Genomic DNA, 25,123 nt, shown 5'->3' on the forward strand with positions numbered 1-25,123 from the left:
TCCATCATTGTCACTTAATTAATTCCATTTTATTTCCAGAAGTTTCATAAATTCAAAACAGTTGTTCTTGGGGTTGGGAATTGAACTCAGTGGTAGAGCGCTTGCCTAGCAAATGCAAGACCCTGGGTTCGGTCCTTGGCTCGGAGTGGAGGTAGGGGACTAAAAAAAAATTAAAAGCCCAGTCGTGTTCATATGGAAAGCATTCTGGGTGCGCTTTGCACATTTGTTCATGGGTACAGGTTGGTGTCCTTGCATGCCTAGAACTTTGTAAGTACGGAACAGGAAAAAAAAGGCTGAGCTGGGGTTTGCTTTTATTAATGCACAGAGCACAAGACTGTCAGCACCCAGAGAGTGTGCATTTTAGCTTTATCCCTGAGACCCCTTCCTAAGGCTGTGATCTTTCACTGTTGTGCAGTCTGCGTAGCTGGATACAAAGGGAACCGGGTGGAGATGCTGTGGTCACCTCTTATGGAAAATTCCTTTTGATAAATTGTGGAACCACATGTCATGATTCAGAAGAACAGATAGCAAGAGTCTGATTCTGTGTGTGCCACGTTAAGAGTCGATACTGTCAGTATGCCAAGTCATTAAAAAGTCCCGCTTCTGATATGGTTTTAGAAGCTCTACCAGAAGAACAATTAACATTTCTTATTAACTTCCAGCTATCATGGGAGGGGGAGGGCTTCATAAGTGCATCCATAATGATATTATAAATAAAATCACAGGAATAGAACTCTTGCCAACTTCCAAACTCATTAGCATGGCACTGACATTCTGATAAAATAGCGTAATCAGAAGCACTCAAAGGAGCGATGCTTTCTTGTTTTTTCACTGCCCTAAAACCCGCCGATAAAAATAACTAATGCAGGATGGGGAGATGGCTCAGTGTGTGAGTGCTTTCTTCACAAGTACGGGGACCTGAGCTTAAACCCTTAGTACCCACATAAAAGGTCCAGTACGGCCACCCCTACTTATGTGGGTTAGACACACAAGTCTCTCTAGGACTTTAAACATCAGCCTACCTCAGGATTCACTGAGACAGCCAGTCTCAAAGGAATAACATGAAGAATCATAGAACAGAACACCCAATATCTTCCTCTGGACTACTCATTGCACACATGCACACACCTGCACACTTGTTGTGCATTCATAGGAGAGAGAGGGAGAGAGAGAGAGGGAGGGAGAGAGAGGGATGTGGTTTTAGAAACTCTACCAGAAGAACAATTAACATTTGAGGGGGAGGGAGAGAGGGAGAGAGAGGGAGGGAGGGAGGGAGGGAGGGAGGGAGGGAGGGAGGGAGGGAGAGAGGGAGGGAGAGAGAGGGGGAGAGAGAGAGGGGGGGAGAGAGGGGGAGAGAGAGGGAAGGGGAGAGAGAGCACTGCTTGCTTGTTTCTGTAGTTGACTGTTTTTTAGTCTTTATTTTTTGACTCTTTTGTTCTTCTACTCTTTTGAGGGTCCTACCAACCAACTTCCAAGTAAATACACAGAGGCTTATTATTTCTTATAAATTCCTGGCCTTAGCCTGACTTGTTTCTAGCCAGCTTTCCCTAATTTTAACCCATCTACTTTTTGCCTCTGGGCTTTTACCTTTCCCTTCAGTAAATCTGACTTTCACTCTTACTCCTGTGTGACTGAGTAACTGAGTGGCCAGCCCCCAGTGTCCTCCTCTCCTTGTTCTCTTGCTCTTCTTCTCTCCTCCCTGATTTCTCTTTCTACTTATTCTTTCTGCCTACAAGCTCCGCCTTCCTTTCTCCTGCCTTTCAGGCCATTCAGCTCTTTAGTAGACCATCAGGTGTTTTAGACAGGCAAAGAACCACAGCTGCACAGAGTTAAACAAGTGCACCATAAACAAAAGCAACACACCTTAAAATAATATTCGACAACATGCGTCTTTACAGTAGACCTACAAAATGGATGAACCTCGAATAAAGGTGGACATTTGATTCATAAAGATGTTTCCACATGCATACAAGAGTGTCATTCCATTTTTCCAAATCTTTACAACCAGTGACCAGGAGACGGCACTGTTCCTCCTTTAGATTCCCGTTGACAAAGATGGTGGTGGCAGCACACAAGAGTATTGACGAGGGTTGTGGGAGTCCATGCCCATCTTTGGGCATGTGATGTTTTAGGCTCTGTCATCCTCCGGGGTTCACTTGTCCCTTTTCCACTGCAGGCAATTGGCATCCGGTTGAATGAGCTATGCCATGGAGAGAGCGAGAGCCCTGCTAACCTGCTCGGCCTGATCTACGACGAGGAGACCAAGAGAAGGCTGCGAAAGGAGGATGAGGAAGAAGACTTTTTAGATGACAGTAAGGAGACCCCCTTTACTACGAGAGCCCCTGCTTGTAAGAAACTGCTTTAGGAGCACTGAATACCTCGTTCCTGTCTCATACTCCCTCCACCTCCCTACATCTCCACAGACCATCCGTCATCTCTGCATGTGGACGTGAACGCATATGCATAAAGCCAGAGGTGGGGGAGGAAGAGAAAAAGAGAGAATGCGCCAAAGTCAGGGGAGAAGGTCGATGGGCAGAGCGTGGCAGGCATGTGGAAGAGACATTACCTTTTAGCCTCTGCTTCTTGCTGTTACCCAGAGATTCAAACTAAACTTCTGAGTGAGAAAATGTGAAAAAAATTGCTTTCCCAGAAAGGTTTTCATTTCTTTAATTTTTGGGGGGGAGGGGGTTATGTGTTACAACATTGGGAAAGAAAAACAACATTGCACAATAGAATTGAACAAGAAATGCTTTCCAGCGACTGGGGAGGTCGTTCCAGAGGTAAATAGCTTGCTGCACAAGCGTGAGGACTTGAATTTAGGTCTTCAAAGGCCCCATTAAAAAACTAGACACAGTTGAGGGAGCACTGGGAGACAGAGATAGGAATGTCCACAGAACTCATGGCCAGTGTGGTCAGTCAGGCTAGCCAAATGGATGGGCTGAATCTCTGAAAGAACCGATCTTAGAACAAAATCTTACACGTGGAAAGCTTTTAGAGAAAGACACTTGACATCAATCCCGGGCCTCCACATTCATGCACATATGTTTGTATTCACACACACATGTGCACAAACATATACTAGCAAGTATGTAGACCACACCACACACACACAAAATGCGTTCCAAAGAACTAAAACATTGACCTGTTCAATCAGAGCATGTTGCGGGATTAATAAGTAATTTAAAGTTTGTTAAGCTGTCATTGTTCCGTGATGTAGCTATGAGAGTTGCCATAGAAATAGAGGCTAGAACATTTCTGCTACATCCTGCTAAGCATCACTTTGTACATAAGTATGCTCTGTACCACACAAGCCCAAGTGAGGGTACAGTGAGAGGCAGTTTCTGGGTGTGAATTCGAGTTTGACCTGTGGAATCAGTATCTTCCCACAATGGGAGTAGAAGTGTCTGCCATGAACCTTTCTTCTTCATCTGCAATTCAAGTTCTTTGGGTATATTTTAAGGGTCATTCTTGTTTAATTCGTACCAAATCTGCAACTTCTTTGTGTCATGGCATATACAGTAATGGCTAAATGATAATGGTGGAAAATATTAAGTATTAAGCAAAGAAAACTCTGTATTTTTCTCCCTATTTGCACCAAGAATTTTGTGCTTTTTCCATTATTTAACTCCCTTTTCATACCTTATGAAGTCAAAGAAAATTTTGACATCTCTATTGATAAAATTCTTAATTTACACATGGGTGTGTCCGCTCAATGATGAAAGTTAACTCTGAAGATAATATAGCCTGTTTTTGAAAAATTCTGGGTGTTTAATTTCACTCCTAGGTTAAACAAAACTTAGTGAAGTTGCCATGAATGCCAGTCAGACAGACACTGTGCACTGAGAAGCCACTCAGAGGTCCTGACAGTTTTCATGTCCTGTTCTTCCCTTGGCCGTTATCTGTCTTCTGACCAAAATCCATCAGTTGTTTCACAGAGTAAAAGGCCAATATTCTTCACAGTAAAAGAGACTATCAGTCACTTCTGGCACGATTGTATGTTGTAATAAGGCTGCTTGTTCATCCCGGCTGCCCAGAACCAAAATAATCACACAGAAACTGTATTATTTAAATCACCGCTTGGCCCATTAGCTCTAGCTTCTTATTGGCTAACTTTTATATCTTAATTTAACCCATTTCTAGTAATCTGTGTATCACCATGAGGCCATTGCTTACCAGCTAAAGTTCTGGCATCTGTCTCCAGTGGTGCTACATGGCTTCTCCCTCTGTCTCCTCCTTCTTTCTCCCAGCATTCAGTATAGTTTTCCCCACCTACCTCTATTCTCTGTGCAGGTCCAAGACAGTTTCTTTATTAAACAATAGTATTCACAGCATACAGAAAGGAATCCCACATCAGCTGTGTATTAACTGTGACAGGACAGCTTTATTAAAATGCGTGCTATAAATTGGGCATGGTGGCACATGCCTTTAATCCCAGCACTTGGGAGGCAGAAGCAGGAGGATCTCTGTGAATCTGAGGCCAGCCTGGTGTACATAGTGAGTTCTAAAACAGTCAGAGCTATGTAGAGAAAAGCTAACACACACACACACACACAAAGTGTAGTACAGGTGACATATTTTCTCATATCTGTGTTGCACCCACACTAATTGAACTAGAGCTGCAAGAGCTTCATAGCTCTCAGAAGACAAACATCCCCAAAACAAATGCCCCTTCCTGAAATGAGCAGGAAGGATTTTAGGTCTCCAGGAATCGTGGGTTGCCACAGAAACAGTTAAGTCATGACTAACCGCAGTCTTCCTGTGAGGTTTGAGCTGTATGGTATTGCCGTATGTACTCTAAACAGAAACATTGACTTTCCCTTGTCTGACACTTCAATAGCGAAGCACCTGTTACTACAACTGCCGAGTGGAAGAGGAGAGGTGGGTGAGCCTGCCCAGGTCATGCTCACAGGACTAGGTAAACTGAGGTTGTGGAGGAAGGAAGTATTCTCATGCGTAGATTAATATTACGTGATGTCATGTAGGTCCACCACACCATGACCCTCTATTTGCTATTGGTTTGTCTTCTCACGAAGAATTCTTTCTTTCCTTAGGTACTGTGAACCCCTCTAAATGTGGCTGTCCCTTTGCCTTGAAGATGGCAGCTTGCCAGCTTCTCCTGGAGATAACCACCTTCCTGAGGGAGACCTTTTCTTGCCTGCCTAGACCTCGCACTGAACCTCTAGCGGTATGTTAAAGCAACATGTGTCAATAGCCAGGCTACTTGGAGAAAAGGAAATACAGCTGGGTTTCAGTACTCCCAAAGTCTTTAAATGCTTGGAGGTCAAGTGTGTTCTGTGATTTAACATTTTAATCAAGGGCTTTCAGAAATCACTAGAGACAGCCCTTTCAGGAACAGCATGTGCCCAATGATCACCACTAATTTTGATGGAACTATCTAGGAGCCTATATCCCTTTACCTTACAAAAAATGAGGAGCTTTATGGTCAACATTATTCAGGAATCATTAGCTGATTTTTTTGTATGAATAGCTTCTAGGTTCATATAAATGTGCTTGCTTCCAGAGTTTTCTGACTAATAGTATGATATAAATGACCTCGGTGTTTAGATTTTCAGCATTTCCAATCTTGTACTTAATTTCATAGCATTTCTTGTGGATTATGAATAGACAGAGAGCGTGATACTGCATACACACACACACACACACACACAATAAACATATAGGCACATAAAGTACAGTCATGTGCCAGGAATTACTTATTTCACTGTAGACAGAAATACTATGCAGGGCCATACATCTTCAGGGTGTGCGGTAACAGCGAACACCTTGGGCTTCTGAGGCCCTGATGGAAACCAATGGTGCTTTCATCATTCAGCCTGGGCAGCTTTACTGAAGAGCCAGACAAAACCTTCTCTTTTATACAAGGCTTGTCACAAACTGTCACACCAACTTCCATTTTTCTTAGAACCCATTCTCCTGTTTTAAAGTCAAACAGGATGAATAAGTCAGTACCCCAATCCTAGGGCGGGGCCAGAGGATGGATTAAAGAGTCAGTGTTCCCCTACCATGGAGCACAGTCTCTGGTTTTAGTTTTCCAATGTTGTAGAAAACTCATTTCCTCACATCTTAAAAAGAATGGATATTTTCAAATTAGAAACATTTATGAATGAAATGCTTGTTTTTAAGAGAAAACTACCCTCTCCTGAACTGTGAAACTGGACCATTTGACTACTGGAAGAGGAAATTCCAGCTACTGCCCTCTGTGACATCATGTTGATTTGGCCTTTACTTTTCTGAATTGTCGTTTTCATCATGCTCTTGAGAATTCTCTCTATAAAGTCAAATCAGGGCACCATGATGCATGCACTTAAAGTCAAGCCAAACAAAGCATCAGACCTGTCAACACTCACCAGTACCAATCTTTTTAGCCTCCTTATTAATGCAATCTTCAGAAAAGCATTGCATACATCTGATTTCACGTTTTCAGATCAGCCGCAATTCTGGTAGAAATAAGCAAGGATCTGTTTCATTCAAGGATCGTTTGTTCTACCTTTTAACTCTTAAACATCTACCACAATGACTCTTGTTAGTGAGAAAATTCTGTTTCATGAGTCTATCATATATGTTGAGGAAAATTTAATAATCATGTCCCCTTGAAGATCAGCACTGGACTGAGACCTGTCAGTGAAAAGTGAGACTTTTCATGTTTTCTAAATCAATCAGGTCTTTTTAGCTTGAGAACGTGGCATTGTCAGGACAACAGACGGCAGGAAGGTCAGCATTCAAAGGATCGCAAGCCAGGCTACATGGCATGGCCCTGTGACAAGCAGAGACTGTACAACCAACTAGAAGAATTACAGGGAGTGCAAAGAAGGGAACCTAAAAAGCCTAAGACAAGAATCGCAGCCGCCAGACATATACTGTCAGGTGACAGCGTGTCCTCTTCACCCTGAACTAAGTTTCTGAGAACTTCTGTTCACTACACCAGCATTGTCACTGCTAAATGTAGGCTTACATATCTTCTATTCTTTCCTTTGTGAGATGATAAAATATTTACACCATTACTCCCTTCCTTTTCCTCCCTCTAATTTTTCCCATAAACCCTCAGTACAAAATCCCCCATAGAGGCTCTGGCCCCATACAAGCATTTTCCTAAACCTGAACTGACTTTCCACACTATGTACTAAGAAACTTCAATTAAGGTTTACCTTAAATGGCAGCCCCTCCCGCTACTCCAAATATTATCTTCCATTTCTTCAGTTCCAAAGTCCAAGACAGGCCTTCCTAAGCGAAGATCAAGGTAGTGGTATGGTTGACTTTCTGTGGGAGCGGAAAAATCTGCCTGCCTCCTTGCTCTTTTCTACCTTCTAGAAACTACTGCACCCACCTCACTCTCCTTCTTCCAACTTCAGAAGCATACTGAAGCTCCCTCTGTTCATAGCCAGGGAAAGATCCTCCATTTCTGAGAATGCATGTAATTAATTAAATTTGGTCCACTTAGCTAACACGGTATAATCTCTCCATCATAAAGTCATTAGCTTTAACTGTATCCCCAAGGTTCACGTTGCAGTGTAAAACAACATATTCTCAGGCCCTAAAGATGTAAGGTTTAGATATCTTAGGGACTGCTCTATTACTGTGGTCTCCAAGTCTGATATCTAACTCCTACACTTGGGGTTTATTATGTATGATTTCCCATCTTCCATCTGAGAATTCTGAGTTTCTCAGAGAAGGGATCATTTCTTACCTATGCCATTATACCTATCATATTCAAATTGGAAGTGTGACATACAATTAACATATAAGTGCCAATGGCTTCCCTAAGACATTGGACAAAGAGTTAGAAGGTAAAGGAGCTAGCTCGAAGTCCTGTTTTGTGGAAGATAAAACATATAAGAAGTTACCAGTTAGGGAACACTTGTTTTACAAATCAAGAATATTTTTTTCAAGACCACAATTTAAAATGAGCAGTAAGGAAATTTTAAGTGTAATCAAATGCGATTCAGAATGAATCGAGGTTTGCCACAATATCAGTGCAGTCGGAGGAGCAGTGAAGCCCCTGCCTATCACTGCAGCACTTGGGAGGCTGAGGCAGAGACAGGGCCTTGAGACCAGTTTTCTGGCTTTTGTCTCAGGGCAGCCCAGCAAGGACATGCTCTTCTATGCCTTTTCAGGACTTGGAGAGCTGCAGGCTCCGTCTGGATCCCGAGTTGGACCGGCACAGATATGAGAGGAAGATCAGCTTCGCCGGAGTTCTGGATGAAAACGAAGATTCCAAAGATTCTCTCCACAGCAGCAGCCACACCCTCAAGTCGGATGCAGGTGCTGAGGAGAAGAAAGGTAGGGAAGCGCAAGGGTTGCTTCATGTTTCTGCCTTTCTCACAGGAAGTGTTTGGCCTGGGGTCTAAAGTACAAAACTGTGCCCAAATTCTTGGTTCCATACAATGTGATCCTAGAGACTCTTCACAGCCGGTGAGGTAGGAAACACCATTTGTTAGAGGTTAACTTGGTATCTAGACTGCCTTGGCCTCAATGCCTGGTTCAGCAATTCTCCCTTGACCACAATGAATGTGATGCCATCAGCCTTAAGATGACCTGTTATTTTATTAACCAATACAAATGGGAAAATATCCAAATTCAACTATTTTGCAGTAATCCCTTATAACTTTACTTTTTCTTGACAGAGGACTTTGAGACAATAAAATATATATATATATAGTCACTGTGATTACTACATATAATTCTTTGGTAGTGAAAAAGAATATAGCTAAAATATGCTGGTTAAACTTAAATATACAGTCCAAATTTCTTAATTACTTTTCAGTTCAAATTTGTCAGCGTCCATGTTTTTCTACAGGATGCTGTCTTCTGTAGCATCAGACTGTTAATGACACACCAGTTCAGAAGTGGATCAAAGGCTCATGTATATATAATGTGTAGAGTAAGAGATAATAAATAAAAAAGCCACAAGCTCAACAACTGCAAAGCAGAAATGCCTACCTTAGTTTTGGAGAGCAGCTAGAACAGTAGGAAGCTGGCCTGTCTTGAGTTCCTCTTCAGGACTGTCCAGCTTTTACCCTGACCTACTTCCTCGTCCCTCTTTACGGCCTGACTAGGTAATAGCACATAGTCTGCATGTTTTGCTGCTGATGCTTACATAGTCACAGACAAAAGCAAGAGCCATTATATTTCAGCCGTCACTTGGTGTGATGAACCCTAAGTTCAGTTTCACATACGTCAAAATGTGAAGCTGACCCTAGTAAAATGGGTAATATGTGGCTCTTCTCTGTATGGCCATGTATACATGACTTGCCTGTAAATCCACAGTCCTCTCTTCTAGTCAGTCAGATGAACAGCCTCTGTGCAATATCCTTAGAGCTCTAACTAAGGCAGTGCAGGTAAAACATAGGATGAATACATAGAGCAAATGAAAGAGCATGCTAAGTTACCATTGCCATCCTTATCGTCCTACATTGTGAGCAGCTAAGTCAGATCTCAACACAGAAAACTCCAGCTAGGCCTGAACAGTGTCGGTTTTAAGTAAGGCTCCCCTAAAATGTCACCTTCACTATCGAAAGTTTTTAGTTTTAAAATTTCATTGTCCTCCAATGCTTTTTGTAAAGAGTTTATATCTTAAAAAATCTGTATATCTTGGTAGAAAGTTGATTGTGTACATTGAAATAATTTCCAGTGTCCTGTAGACAATGAATGAGTGCATATTTGATTACTTTAATCAATGGTGGCATGACTCTATATAGACAAAACACAAAATATTTTGTCTTATAAGAAATGGGGGTGCAATGGGGAAACTTTGAATATTTCAACAGCAGAATGTTACCACATTTAACATATAAATATCATTATATGATATCCTATTGAATTTTGATGACAGAGGTTGTGTTCTAAGAAAAATAAATAGTCTCATGGAATTTATAGACATGAAGAAGTATTAAGCCGATGTGATTTAAAATATTTACTGTATATGTATCCAATGAAGGTAACTTCCATTTTTAAACATATACCAACAATACTTTAATTTGGAAACTAGTCTTTAACCATTTGAAGTTATTATTACAATTATTATCTAAATTAAATAAAAATTCCAAATATCCAGTTAAGCTTAAACAAATTCTACATCATCTTATAAAGCAAAAGATTGGCTTAATTATAAAGCCATGTCAACTTCATTATTATTTATATAGCTGTCTTTACTCATAAAACTCTCACATGCTTAGTGATTTTTGTTATACAATATGTCTATGTTAATACATAAATGTTGTCTTATAAATAGATAACAGAAATCTAAAACTATGAATAAAATGACAATATAACCCTAAAATGTTCTCTCTAAAGATTTGTAAATATTCCATAAGCCATTTGACAAACACATGAGCTACTAGAGCCAATACAAAATTGTGACAATGGGACACTGATAAGTATAGTTATACCATCTGTTTTTATAAAAGCAAAATAATTAGCTCCTGAAATTAGTAACTTTAGAACAAGTAGATTCTACCAAAGAAAATGATCGTGAACTTATTCTTAAAAACTGAGAATATCTGCCCAAGATCACTAGGCAGAATCTACAAAATACTTTTATTCCTGCCCCAAAGACAAACTAAAACTGGTATTTCAAAATACAGAAGCATCTCCTCGTTTTGCATGCAGCTTCTGCGCACCTGCTCTATACCAGGAGTTATTACAAGTTCCCAGAAGGCAGCCACCAACAAGAGCATGTACCCGCATCTGTTTCCATTCATACTAATACATAGCTACAAGCATATCACTATTAGCATAGCAATTAGTAACACTAAGTGCTAGACTTTCTAATGATATAATGGAAAGTAAAACAAATTAGAATATAGGAAGAGCTATGGTTGGAGAAGTCCTAATAATGGACATTAAACTGAGAGACTTTCATGAGATATTTCAGTAACGGAGGGATCTGAAGACTGAGTGTTCCCAACAGAGGCAACTATGAAGCCAAGGATGTCATGAAGAGTGAACTTAGAGCATTTGGAGGAGGGCGAAAAGATCAACAAACTTATTTCAGAATGAACTGGGGAGCAGTGCCAGGAGATAGGTCAGAAAGGTAAGAGGCAGGCAGAGTCTGGTAGATATGCTTAAAATTGTAATTATATTTTAAATATGTTGGAGGTTGTGGGTCAGTGTATGTGACTAAATGTGTAGAAGCTAGGGAGGAAGGAACAGTTAAAGGTAGCTGTACTGGACCAGAGAAAAGGTAGTAGGACTTTGAATGCTTGTGATATTAGCAGGACTTGCTAATGCTGCCGTACGGAAAGGGAGATGTGTTATTCACATCAGATGAATCTGTTTCATTTTGATTTTAGTTCTTATTGTTAGGAGACATATAGCATATGGTCTCTATGTTTCAGTAGCATATAGTCTCAGACGGCATATTTCATGAGCGACATTAAGCCTGAATTCTCCTCACTGTGTCCCTTGTAAGTAATCGATGTTGCAATTCTGAACCCTAATTTTTCAGGCTGCAGGAGGTCTCCAATTATCTTTTATGTTAGAACAATTTCTCAAAGTTAAGTCTTTTTCAGGTCCCACTATTGTGAGGTTATTTAGTTTCATTTGTAGCCCAAAAAGCATCATAAACTCAGGCAAAAGGCATTAGTGTGCACCTCTACAAAAATAAAATCTATGAATTATCACTGTAATCTACTCTTTATTTCTCAATATACTTATACATGAAATTGCAGTAGTGGTCATTAAAAATAATTAGCTATGAAGTCCAAATTAAACCTAGAAACAACATTGAAAAATACAGTTGGGTGAATCTTGTATGTTAATCAAAATACAGCATTGCACACTACAGCTTTTGTGGCATTTATCCAGCTGTGCTGCCAGAAATTCTTCCAGATGTGCGGTTCTATTCAGGTGTATGCAGGAAGCCCCAAGAAGCTGGTATAAGCAGAGCAGTGGTAATTCTAGACTCTTTCAGTCACAAGAGTAATCCAGAGACTAAACATTCACTTCTCTATGAATTATTCAGACCTCCTCACATGGCGTCAAAAGTTACATTCAACTAACATTTTAAAGGATGAGAGTTTTATTATTGGCTTACGTAAGCGTTTTGTTAAAGGGAGAAACCTGAAACTAAACTTTGAACTTCCTGATTTCAAAATACATTCACAAGCTTGATTTAAATATTGAGTAGGAAATCTTGTATTTTTAATACAAGTGTGTAAGGCTAGCCCCTTTCTTCTAATGGTTTTGAACCTTGAATTTTTTGCTTTATCCTACAATTATAAAAATGATATTGATAATATGAAAAATTAAAAAGAAAAGAAAAACATACACATTGCCTCAAAAATACTTGTGCTTTTGATTTTTATAAAGTGAGTTTGAAGCTTCAACATGTTTCTTTCCCATTTTATTCCCACCCTGGCGACTGTTTCTTCCAGAATACTAAGCACGAATAATGCATCTCATTCTTGTTACATGTAAACTGTAAGATATCTCAGGGCATGCAACATTTATACTCACATCTCATTAAATATTTGATTGAAAGGAGGAAGCTATGAGATCCCTAAATGATTGGAAACAGAGCTACCTCAAACACACAAATGTGCATGCACACACAACATTCTCCTGAGAAGCACTCCCTCACAGTCTTTGCTAAGGAACAGAGTTACACAGCTCTGACTGTCAGAGAGAGGCCACTTCTTGGGCTTATTTTTAATAGATTACTCTACAGATGAGGGTTCCGATGACAGTTCTCAGAATTCTGTATGTCCCATTTCACAGGAGAAACAAAAGCAGTAGAGTCTGATTCCATTGAACCGAATAGGAATGTGATTAAAATGTGGTAGCTCTTGATGGTGATGGTGCTGTGTAAACACACTCATGCTTATGAACCTTGGGCCAGAGTGAGAGCAGATTGTTCCCAGCCACAATGTGGCATTTTGCCCAAGAAAGATACTGCACCAGCCCTTCCTGGTCATCCTGGTCTCCTGCCTGGCCAAACGTGGTGACTGGGGGCTGGCAGCAAGGCCAGAAATGCTGCTCAATCAAGACAGCGAAGAGTTGTCTGGTCAGGGACAAATTGGGAAGAATGTGGATATAAACTGGCTGGGGAAAACTAAGCGGGGAAAGCCCTATTTTATTCTTTCAATACAGTTCCCAGCAGGAAGATCAGGATAGGAGGTTCTCGCCTGCTCCAGATTAAAGGAACCCGCAGTTTCCAGGTGAAGAAGGGGGGTTCCTTGTCCAGCATCCGCCGAGTCGGCAGCTTAAAGAGCAGCAAGTTATCACGGCAGGACTCAGAGTCTGAGGCTGAGGAGCTGCAGCTGTCCCAGAGCAGGGACACTGTCACTGACCTAGGTAACATAGAAGAGTGGGGTGTGCAGGGACGTGGGGGGTAAGAAGGCAGGACTCAAGTCCTGGAACAGCCAAGTCCATTTCATGCCATGTACCCAGAGCAAGACCAGAGCCCAAGGTTAGACAACTCCTTCTGTAGAGAAGCACACTGACTTTTGAGCAGGTGCGTGTGGCATGTGTAAGTGGGTCCAAGTGCAAACTCCGAGTCAGCAGCTGATGTGGGGATCTGAGAGTCTACATTGGAAATAAGCTTCCTTGTGATGCCGATGCTGCTGACACAAAGACCACACTTTGAACTTTGAGCAGAGAAAGTGTTCACTAGAGAACAGAAACTGCTTTGGCAACAAGGACAATTTTAGAACCCCAGGTATCCATACTACTCATTAGGACTTTGAAAGTCAAATGTTTAAACTTTGTTACTGTAGCCTTCACTTGACAGTAAAATACAAATAAACAAAAATCACTAAGAAGGGGTGGTTGTTTGGACCTGAAAACTAGGGAATCCTCAGTGGGTCACCCGCTGTCTCAAGGGTGTGTTTTCAACAACCATCTGGTGGGAATAGTTGTTTATTCATGATCTTCAGAGTCTGTCTTTAAGGATCCTTTTGTAAAATGTGTCCAGTGTACAGCATGAGCTATACATTCAGTCAAAGCACTAAAAGTCATAGATTACCTCTGTAGGACATGAAGAGTCTCCAGATCTCCTAATGTGGTTGTCCAGTATTTGGGCATCTTGACAGACAAGGAAAGACTAGGAAGGATAAGTGTCGAGCTCAGCAGCTGCCTAGAATTAAATCTTTGGTGCATGTTCAAGAACATTCTTCCTACCAGTCAGTCTCCACTTCTAAGGCAGCAGTAAGTGTGGATAAATGATCGATAAAGTCTGTCAGACAGAAGCAGAATGTCTAATCAAAGGAAGTTTAAAATAGAAAATGCTTCTACATCCACCCACCCTCGCCTTTAAAAATAGCTAATTTATGCATTAGTTAAGATTCAACTTATTTTTTCTCAAGGAGATAATAGGGCAGAGTGATTTTTGTTGTCGCAGGGTGAAAATAACTTTATCATCAGTTAGTGTTTAGAATTATATGAACTGATCAACCCATCCTCACCAATCACATCAAAGTAACCAGACTAGAGATGCAGCTTTGTTGTCAAAGAGGATCTGTGAAGCTTTTGGATTTGAGGGCAAGGCTTTGTGGGTAGTAAATGAGATGGTGAGATCTCCTTTATATTTCCCATAGACAAGACACAAGGCTTCCTTGCAATTGGCTGTCATTGCTGTCAAATCACTGTAATCCTTCCAAGGCTCCCTTGCAGCACTGGATAGCTCCCATAGCAAAGCCAGATGTCTATAATAGTAGTGCAGATGCAACCACAAGCCCAGGGAGGCATCATGGCCCTATGATGTAAGTGCAGGTTAGCTTGTGTCCCTGGTTAGCTACGACTGTGAAGTCTGAGCAGCCTGGAATGGATTTGGGCACACTCAATATGTAACTGGCTCATCTCAAGGACTTGACTCTTTTTTTTTTCCTCTGCTCTCATGTCTTAACATTGGAAGCCGCCATAGCAGAGATCATCAATGTCTTTGTACTTGCCAGTCCAGTGGCAAGGGAACAGCTCTTTTTAATAATCTTCTATCAAAGTCCTGTAACCTGTTGGGTAATGGTAGAGTCTGCCCTTGGTTCAAAAGCATGGACAATGACACCATACCGGCGTGTTCTCCAGGGAGACTGAACATTGAACTCTTTCTTGGTGTTCTTTTTTTGAAGAAGGGAGCCCGTGGAGTGCCAGTGAACCCAGCATTGAGCCTGAGGGAATGAGCACTGCCGGCACAGAGGAGAATTACCACAGAAACATGTCATGGCTTCATGTAAGTATCCATCTTGGGAGATCTCTAGAACAAAACCTTCCTAGACTGTCAATTTAAGTGTGCTCCCAACAGAAAGTGTAGCCTCGTGTTTTAGTTGAAGCTCTCCATTCAAAGTGGGGATATTATGCCGCTGGATTATGTCGAGGACTAACTAAGTAAGGTCTTTTGTTATATGGCTAGCTTCTAGGTCACCAGACCTCAGGAAAAACCCTGAGGGACTGAGCTCCATCAATGCTCAACATGTCCTGAATGACACAGGTCAGGCATCATGGTCAATTTTAAACATAATGCTATAACCTTGCGAGCAAGGTCAGTGTCATTCTTGATTCTGTGTTAGAGATGGGCAGGGATAGCGAGTTGGTATAAATATGTTGTACTCATCTACAAAACTGTCAAAAATATAAATAATTTAATTTAAAAACATTAAATGGATCAAGGAAATTCTAGATGAGAAGATCAAGCCTCAGATAGACAGCCAAAGTGCAAAGGCATGAAGGCCTCCCTTAAAACCTTTGGGCAAAGATGGAGCAAAGATTTGAACTGGGCATGAAGAAGTAAGGTGCTCTCTCATATTCTTTTTTTATTGATTTTTATTGAGCTCTACATTTTTCTCTGCTCTTTTTTATTTTACTGATTTTATTTAGTGTTTTTGCATCAATATTCATGAGTGAGATTGATCTGTAATTCTCTTTCTTAGCAATGTCTTTATGTGGTTTGAGTATTTGTAGCTTCATAAAAAGAGTTTGGCAATGTTCCTTCTGTTTCTATTGTGTGGAACAATTTGAGGAGTATTGGCATTAGTTCTTCTTTGAAAATCTTCTAAAATTCTGAGCTGAAACCATCTAGTCCTGGGTTTTGTTTTTTTTTTGTTTTGTTTTTTGGTTGGGAGATTTTTGATGACTGTTTCTATTTCTTCAGCAGTTATAGGTCTGTTTAATTTGCTTATCTAATCCTGATTTAATTTTTATAAGTGACATTTATCCAGAAAGTTGTTCATTTCATTTAAGTTTTTCAATTTTTGTGGAGTATACGTTTTCAAAATATGATCTGATGATTCTCTGGATTTCCTCCATGTCTGCTGTTATGTCCCCCTTTTCATTTCTGATTTTGTTAATTTGATATTCTCTCTCTGCCTTTTGGTAAGTTTGGATAAAGCTTTGTGTATTTTGTTGATTTTCTCGAAGAACTAACTCTTTATCTCAATGATTCTTTGTATTGTTTTTTTTCTATTATGTTGATTTCAGTTCTCAATTTGATTATTTCCTGCTGTCTACTTCTCGGGAGAATTTGCTCCTTTTTGTTCTAAAGTTTTCAAATGCTCTGTTAATTCACTAGTGTAAAATTTTTCCAGCTTCTTTATGTAGGTACTTTCCTCTTATGCTATGTACTTTCCTCTTAACGCTGCTTTCATTGTCCCATAAATTTGGGTATGTTTTGTGGTCATTTTCATTGAATTTTAGGAAGTCTTTAATTTTTCTTTATTTCTTCCTTGATCCATTGATGATTCAGGTGAGCATTGTTTAATTTCCATGTGTTTGTGGGCTTTTTGGAATTAGTATTGCTGTTGACTTCTAGTTTTAAACCATGATGATCTGATAAGATACATGGGATTATTCCATTTTTTTTTTGTATCTGTTGAGGTTTGATTTCTTATCTAGCACGTGGTCAATTTTTGAGAAGGTTGCATGAGGTGCTGAGAAGATATAATCTTTTATATTTGGATGGAATGTTCTATAGATGTCTGTTAAGTCCACTTGGGTCATAACATCTGTTAGTTCCCTCATTTCTTTGTTAATTTTTTTGTCTGACTGACCTGTCCAGTAATGAGAATGGAGTGTTGAAGTCTCCCACTATTAGTGTATGGGGTTTAATGTATTATTTAAGCTTTAGAACTGTTTCTTTTACATATGAGTTTGTCCTTGTATTTGGGACATAGATGTTCAGTGTTGAGATTTCCTCTTGATGGATTTATTTCCTGTGACTGATATGAAATGTCCTTCCTTGTCTCTTTTGATTGATTGTAGTTTGAATTCTATTTTGTTAGATACTAGGATAGCTACACCAGCTTGTCTCTTAGGTCCATTTGATTGGAAAATTTTTCCCCCAACGCTTTACTCTGAGGTGATGTCTATCTTTGAGGTTGAGGTATGTTTCTTGTATGTAGCAGAAGAATGGATTCTGGTTTTGTATCCAATCTGTTAGTCTGTGTCTTTTTGTAGGTGAGTTGACTCCATTTATATTAAGGGATATTAATGAGCAGTGATTGTTATCTCTTGTTGATTTTGTTTTAGTTGTTGGTAATGTTAATTTCTGTGTTTTCCCCTTCTTTGGAATTTGTTGCTGTGAGATCAATTGTCTGTGTTTTTGTTGATGTAGCCAACATAGAAAGGAAAGGCATCTCTCAATGCCTCCCTTCCTCTCTATCCTGTCTTTGTTGTTTTCCTGCAGAGGTATGGCTCCTATTCAGATGGGAGCTAATGTATAGAAGAGTTGGAATCTCAGTTTCTTCTGTTTGTCTGATATTTGGGGCTACAGCTCTACCTCGGGTCTTCTGTTTATGCACTCACTCTGATCCCTGCAGGAGCTTGGTCAGTGAACTTGGAACGTGCCATGCCCATGCATACGGAGGCCAGGGGAGGATGCTGGCTGTCTTCCTTCTTCACTCTTCATTTTATTCGTTTAAAGAAGGGTATCTCACTAAACTTAAAGTTTATCCATTTCAGCTAAACTGGAAGGCAAGCCAGCCAACCAGCCAGCAAACTCTTGGGATCTACTTTTCTCTGCCTTCCCAGTGCTGAGGGTACAGGCATATACAATCACACAGATTTTATGTGGATGCTGAAGATTCAAACTAAGTGCTTCCATGCCTGTACAAGTACTCTTCACACACCGAGCCATCCTGATAAACCAGAAGCTGCTCTTAGTTCTTTACTTTGTGGGGTCCTGAGTCATGACAAATTGTTTCATTAAAGATAGCAGGAGACAACTAAAAAGAGGGAAATCACAGTCGTAAGCAATTTAGTCAGAAAGGGGCATTTCAACACTTTTGCTATATGCTATCAGTGAAAAACAAGATGTTGGACTAACTCAAATTCAGTGGGAGGAGCTTTCACAGAGCATAGATAGCAGATTGTATAAATCCTTAAGCATCCTCTTAGAAATAAAACTAGTAAAGGAATATCAGTGTAGAATGTTAAAGTTACAGATTATAGATTGCTAAACAAGTTGTTGCTATCCTCAGAACTTCTATATCAGAATTCTCTGAAGCAAAGTCTAGTGAAATACTGTGTGTGTGTGTGTGTGTGTGTGTGTGTGTGTGTGTGTGTGTGTGTGTACTTGAAAGGCATTCTTGGTATTTCTCTTGACCACCAGATTCAGAGTAACATGAGAACCTTTTGAGTTCTTTCCTCTGTCCTCCCCATACTATAGTAATGAAGCAGCGTATCAGAAGATACACAGTAAATTTGGAAGTGAGCTAGGTATTCTACCAAGACACCATTTATATTTGTTGAAAATGTTGGAGGCTTAGATATAGTTCGTTTGACAGGAGAATGGAGATGACTGTGGCTTGCATCTTTGCCTCAGAATAAGCAAGACATGTTCGTCTTAAGGCACCCTGGGCCTGCTCTGCCAAGTAGGTTCAGTTACCCTCCTCTGTTTGCACGGGTTTTTTGTTCTTATTCATCATGGCATACAGTCCTCCACAGGTTAGTCCCCAAGGTGGGAGCTGGTTTCCTGGGTGACAGAGGCATTTAGAGTGTTGCTTTATACAAACTATCTTTTAAGGAAGGTTACTTTCAATGTTACGCACCTGGGTTCAGAATATAGCACCCACAACCAGGTCACAACCGTCCATAACTCACATTCCAAGGGATTCGGCACTCCCTTTTGACTGTCACAGGCATGCATGGTGCAGATACAGATGTGCAGATGAAACACTCACATGTGTAAAATAAAAGAAATCTTAAAACATTTTGAAGTTGCAAACTTGGAGTCTTGGGGCTTCTGTGACAGAGCACTTGCCTAAGATTACACAGTTCCAGGAGTTTGATCCCTAGCACCACAGAAAACACAAGCCACAGATTTGGGATGAAGAATTGTTGCTCTGTGATGGATACCTGTTTTGCATGTGCAAGGCCCTGAATCTGAGCACCAGAATTGCAATTTCAATTTGTATATTTCCGTTGCAAATTCGTTTCTATCTTAAAATAACTGTATCTTTTAAATCAGCTGAGTGCGTTTCTAGAATCCTAGTGGAAAACCTTAGGAGATGTGTTTGAACCAGTTAAAGTATTTCAGACAGGGAGCTAGAGTGCTTAAGAGTCAGAGTAGGAAGTGTGTGTAAGGTGGGAGGGCTGAAATGAGGCTTTCTGGTGGGGTTCAGGTTCCAGTTCACGCTGACTATCCAAACCGAAGGTGCGGAAGTGTTCTCAAGCACCACCCAGTGCAGGCGGGAGTTGAGGGGGCACCCAGGTGTTCAGGGTCAGTTAGAGAACTCTGGAACTGGGCTCACCATTGTAGACTCTTCCTTCTGGCTCCTGTCATAGCGGAAGTGCTGGGAGGGATAAGGTTTTGAAACTATTTGGAAGCCATATACTTCACAACCAGTGCTCACGTGTTTCTAAAAGTCGCTCTTATTAACTAAGTATGGAGGGAGACTAAAGGCCAAATAATCAGAGCCCCATAGCTAGCTATTGACCTGTGGGATACTGTTTTTGCTCACTGATGAAGAGATCTTGCTCTGACTCTCCATCTTCCGTTCCTGTGGTCCCTTGTTGCCTGGTTGAATATGTGGGTATTTATCTCCTTTCCAGGTCATGATCTTACTATGCAACCAACAAAGTTTCATTTGCACCCACGTGGACTACTGCCACCCCCACTGCTACCTGCACCACAGCCGCTCCTGTGCCCGGCTCGTCAGGGCCATTAAACTGCTGTACGGGGACAGTGTGGACTCCCTGCGTGAGAGCAACAACATCAGCAATGTGGCTTTGAGGGGCAAGAAACAGAAGGAGGTGAGTGAGCAGTCACTGGGCAGTAGAGCAAGGGCAGGAGAAAAGACGTGTTTATAGTGATGTTCTTATCTGCCCTGGATATTAAATTTCGAGCATAAGCAATTATATAAAGCAGACTACACAGATCTATGCAGCGCTAAGAAACAGCAGGAGATGTGTGAGACACACAGATGCTTTGTCTGTGTTTGTGAGTCAACATGCGGCATTACCCAGACTTTGTTTTATAGACAAAAATTCAGGGAGTTTGTGGTGGTAAGAAAAGGAAGGGAGACGTGCGAACAGGACACCCCACATGACAAGTAAGACTTCGCAGGGATGGTTAGGGATTTTACAATGAGAAAGAGTCCTGGATTATCCACGTGGACTCAGTGTTGTCATGTGTGTCTTCATAGAGGAAGAAAAGACTTCTGGGAGTCAGGGGCAGAGCAGGTGACAACAGCAGACAGCAACGCAGAGAGGGGGCCATGAGCCCAGAGGATGCAAGGTCCAGCCGGAGGACAAAGGGATGCACTCTTTAAAAGTCTGAAATCATCACTCCCTAGAAAATCCCTGAAATGGTTGTTTAAAAGTGTGTGCTGCATACAGAAAGCGATCACAGTTTTGCTAAGATGCGTCAAGGGAGGAAGACTAAATGGAACCAAGGAATTACTGTTATTAAATTGGGAGTGTGGGGATTTTCTGCTTTTTTCATAGTTTTTGTCTTTTTTTTAGCAACTCTGATATGCACATGTATTATTTTTGAGTAGAAAGATACACCACACCCGTAGGGATTTTAAATACCACACATCTTTGCAGAAGCTATAAAACACACCTCTACATCTCTGTGCGAAGCTATAGCTATAAAATAATTTTAAAGATTTTTATGCTATATATTTATTTATATACATATGTATACTTTATATACAGCATATTTCCTATTTATTAATTGCTTTATATTTCTAAGTATGCATTTCCATGGTTTTTATTCTTTTCCTTTCAAAACCACAGCTAGAGCTCTGATCTCCTCTTTTCTATGTAGGTTCATTTTTAAAGATGGTCCTAGGCCAGTCCTATAACGGAGTCATTGTCTTGGATTTTTTTTTTTTGGTCAGATTTTCAGGTGACTTTCTCGGGGCATGTGCATGCTTGTAGATTTGCTGTTTCTTTTGAAATCTCTCCATTTATCACACTATGAAGCTTTGCCAAAAATGCTTGAGTTTAGCTTTTCTTTTGGCATAGAGGGAAAAAGTGTTTCATTGGCCTGGCCCTCCTGGCAAAATATAATAAATGAGCTTTATTCTGTGAGGGGAATGCACAGTCTGGAATGAAAAAAAAAAGCAAAACAGGAAGGAATCCGAAGTCAGGATTAACAAACAAGCAAGAACCAATTCTTCTCCAAACTGTTCTGTCCCTCCCAGGCTTGGCACCTTGGGAGTCAGAGGCAAGCATTGTTTCATCTCTGTGTAGAGAAAACAGCCTGTTCTGGAACCAGGCTAAAGGCACAGCTTGCAAAGAAGAGCTGTTGTTTTCTATAGGTTTCTTTACCCCAAGAAGCCACTTTACCTATCCAGTTTATGTTGAGATGATGGGAAGTATCGATTTATTCTTCCCCAGCCGCCCTGTCTGCCTTTCTGCATCTTAACACTTGAAATACTTCCTTTCTTCCCTGACCACATACTTGAGCGTGTACCTTGGAATAGAGTGTATTTTATCTAGATTAAATTTTATTTAAAATTTCTTTTAGCCACTTGAAAGAACATAATCAAACCTGAAATGAAAATCAGGAAACCTTTGTTTTTCCCAAGTTTGGAAAATAACTAGCTTTGCAACTTAGTCAGAGCATGCCCCTGCCTGTATCCTTGTTTCTTCGAACGTAAAAGAGAAACTTCATAAGAATCGTATTTAATACCCTTTTCCCCAACAAAACCAATGCTTTTCAGAAAGTGTTAAGAAAAATTATACCTGTTCAAAAAAAAGTTATACCATCAATTAGAAGGTATACTGTGGAGAAAAGCACTCTGGGTTTTGTAAACATGCCTTCAATACATACCTCTCCTTCCCTTAGTGCTCAGATAAGTCCTGCCTAAGGACTCCTTCACTGAAGAAGAGGGTTCCAGATGTCAACCTGGAAGGGAAAAAGGACTCCGGAATGCTGAAGTACATCAGGCTTCAGGTATTTGCATGTGGACCAGAAACATGCATAGCGCATTAGCAGGGAAGAGCCCCCCTACAGCCTGCCAGTTAGGGTTTGGGACACAAAATAAAAGCTGGACTTGTGTTGCCATGAATGCTCTCTTGACTGGCAAGCAAAAAAACCAAGTGTGCAAGGGGTGGAAAAATCCTTTTTGCTAAAACATCCAGTTACACAGAGTGAGGCCTAGAATTTGGGTGAACTGCATCTTTCAAACTTTGTGATCTCCGATGGAGCTAATCTCCCACTAGCATGGCTCTCCACAGGTTTCCAAATGAGACCATCTATATCCATACGCCCAGTCTGCTTCTCTGTCTCTAAGACATGGGCAAGGAATTTCATTTCCCTAGCGCTTTGTTGTCTCATCTATGAAAATAGGATCATAGGAATATACCTATCTCAAAGGATTTTTGCATAGATTAAATAAAATAATACATTGACCTACTTATCCAGTTATTGACGAACTATTCTCTTGCTCTTACAAGCCAAGCTTGAAATCATCTCTTTTCCTTATGGAAATAAAGGGCTTTTCATGTTTTTTCTAGAATGTTTAAAATGATTGCTTATCTATATATATGTATGTATGTATTTAGATTATAGGTAAGCATATATGCATACATATGTGTGTTTCCATGTATATAGGATATATATATATATATATATATATATATAAATTATGAGAAATGATGGATGAAGTAGGACTTTGTGGATAGATGTGGGGCCATAGCCACAATGTAAAATCATGCCGTTTCAAAGGGAAATGTCATCCAATTTCAGGCTGCCTTCAGAAATTAAATTTATAAATGGACTCCCTTATGGGTTCCAGATCCCATGTGGTTTTCAGTGGAAATCTGCTAGCATGGAGAAAATAGAAGAAAGAAAGCTTTAAAAATCTACCAGAATGTGAGGACAAATCATGGTTGTTGCTTTCTTTCTTTATTGTAGAGATGCCCATAGTTCGTGGTTAATTTTTTCAGTAATTGTAAATCAGTGTGTGTGATGAAAATATTACAGATCAATATTTCTTCCTGCTCACCTCAACTAATAAAGTACAAGGTTATATGCCACATCACCTAAATCCTTTCCTGTTTAGGAAATATCTTGAGGTCACCCAAGGGTACCAGAGAAGGGAGGTGGTTCTTGAGTTTCTTAAGTGATTGTTGTCTTAAAACATTTTAAATCATGATTTGCATCTCTTTCCCAGGTGATGAGCTTGTCACCTGCTCCCTTGTCTCTGCTAATCAAGGCAGCTCCCATCCTGACAGAGGAGATGTATGGAGACATCCAGCCCGCTGCCTGGGAACTGCTGCTCAGCATGGATGAGCACATGGCAGGGGCAGCAGGTAAAGAAACACTGCCTGAGGTCCGCCTCCTGTGCCTCTAATGACCACAGCTTTGGAACAGAAAAAGAAGTTTCTAGACCTCCAGAGAGTGGTGTATTTCTGAGGAAAGCAGATCCATGTTTTCAGGGTTTCCCTTAAATTGTGGTTATATGGTTTGAGATCCTCGGACCGCTCTCAGCATATTAGTATTCTGTGACTAAATGGAATACTTTGGGGCTGGAAGTGCACTTCAGTTCGTAGAATGCTTGATCATTCTGCACAAATCCCGTGCTGGGTCCTCAGTGCCACATAAAGCCAGGCAAGGGAGCACATGCTTTGTATCGTCTCCATTCAGGAGCAGGGGGCGGGGACGGCAGGAGGAACAGAAGTTCAGCATCATCCTTGGATGCCTAGTAAGTTCAGTGTCTTCTAGGGCTACATGAGACTCTGCTCCAAAATAAACAAATAGCTAACACACACACACACACACACACAGAGAGAGAGAGAGAGAGAGAGAGAGAGAGAGAGAGAGAGAGAGAGAGAGAGAGAGAAACACACATACACACACAGCTAACCCAGAGGAAAGTGTGGGCAAAATGATAGAGATGTAAAAATACCTTCTGTTTGTTTAGAAATCGTGAGGAGATGAGTTGGACAACTCAGGTGGTTTCACAAAGACTCAGGTTGCTATAGACCATTTTATCACAGGAGCAGCCTTCCTAAACTTACTGGAGACAATTGCTCATGGGCCCTGATCCAACAAGTTATATAATAACTGTTGTCTAACTTAACATGTATCAGTTTGGTTTTTGAAGTCATGACTTTTGTGGTGATGTATGCATACAGTTCTATCACCCAGGAGATAGAAGCAGGAAGGTCCTGAGACTGAGATCAGTCTTGGTTCCAATCCAGCTTGAGATAGATGGTGAGATCCTGACAAAAACAAACCTTAAGGATTAAAGATGCAGCTCACTGGCAGAGCACTTGCTCAGTGTGTACAAGGCTCCAGACTCATCTCTAGCCTGAAAACAAAGACATAAAGTAGTGGTTGATTTTAAGTGACCAGTAACTGGTGACATTTATAGTGAATAGTAAGACACTGGTGTCCTCATGCATGTGACAGCTGAAGCAACGGGTGCCTGATATCTCTTCAGGGGAGGAGTCTGTACCATGAAGGAGTTCAGAGATGGCCTTGAAGCACCAGCCTTCTCTACCTTCTGAGGTCTAGAGAAATAAATTCAGTAGAAAAAAGGTTCCCCAAAAAGTGATGAGGAAAAGAGTTTTCACCTTCCCAAGCCATGAAAGCAAAGGAGACTAATTTTTCTGGGATTTTTATGGAGGTGTTAATAGGAAAGAATTGTTCTTAACACACACACACACACACACACACACACACACACACACACACTTTGGTTTTCAGGCAGCTTATGACTAT

At 40.7% G+C, this 25,123-nt stretch overlaps 1 protein-coding gene across 8 annotated transcripts in view; it reads left to right on the forward strand.

Annotated features, from left to right (window-relative positions):
• The window catches only part of Unc80 (unc-80 subunit of NALCN channel complex), a 173,199-nt gene that overhangs the window by 76,329 nt on the left and 71,747 nt on the right, over positions 1 to 25,123 (forward strand). For 7 of the 8 annotated variants that reach the window (XM_075951959.1, XM_075951963.1, XM_075951960.1 and 4 more), the window contains 7 exons: positions 2,177 to 2,312; positions 5,052 to 5,185; positions 8,133 to 8,298; positions 15,081 to 15,181; positions 19,996 to 20,196; positions 22,241 to 22,348; positions 23,571 to 23,709. In XM_075951959.1, the coding sequence (XP_075808074.1) occupies positions 2,177 to 2,312; positions 5,052 to 5,185; positions 8,133 to 8,298; positions 15,081 to 15,181; positions 19,996 to 20,196; positions 22,241 to 22,348; positions 23,571 to 23,709 (985 nt within the window). Of the gene's footprint in view, positions 1 to 2,176; positions 2,313 to 5,051; positions 5,186 to 8,132; positions 8,299 to 13,107; positions 13,312 to 15,080; positions 15,182 to 19,995; positions 20,197 to 22,240; positions 22,349 to 23,570; positions 23,710 to 25,123 lie in introns of all 8 variants that reach the window. The other variant, XM_075951965.1, reaches the window with a different exon arrangement.

The sequence above is a fragment of the Microtus pennsylvanicus genome, chromosome 17, assembly GCF_037038515.1.
Source record: "Microtus pennsylvanicus isolate mMicPen1 chromosome 17, mMicPen1.hap1, whole genome shotgun sequence".
NCBI classification, from domain to species: Eukaryota; Metazoa; Chordata; class Mammalia; order Rodentia; family Cricetidae; genus Microtus; species Microtus pennsylvanicus.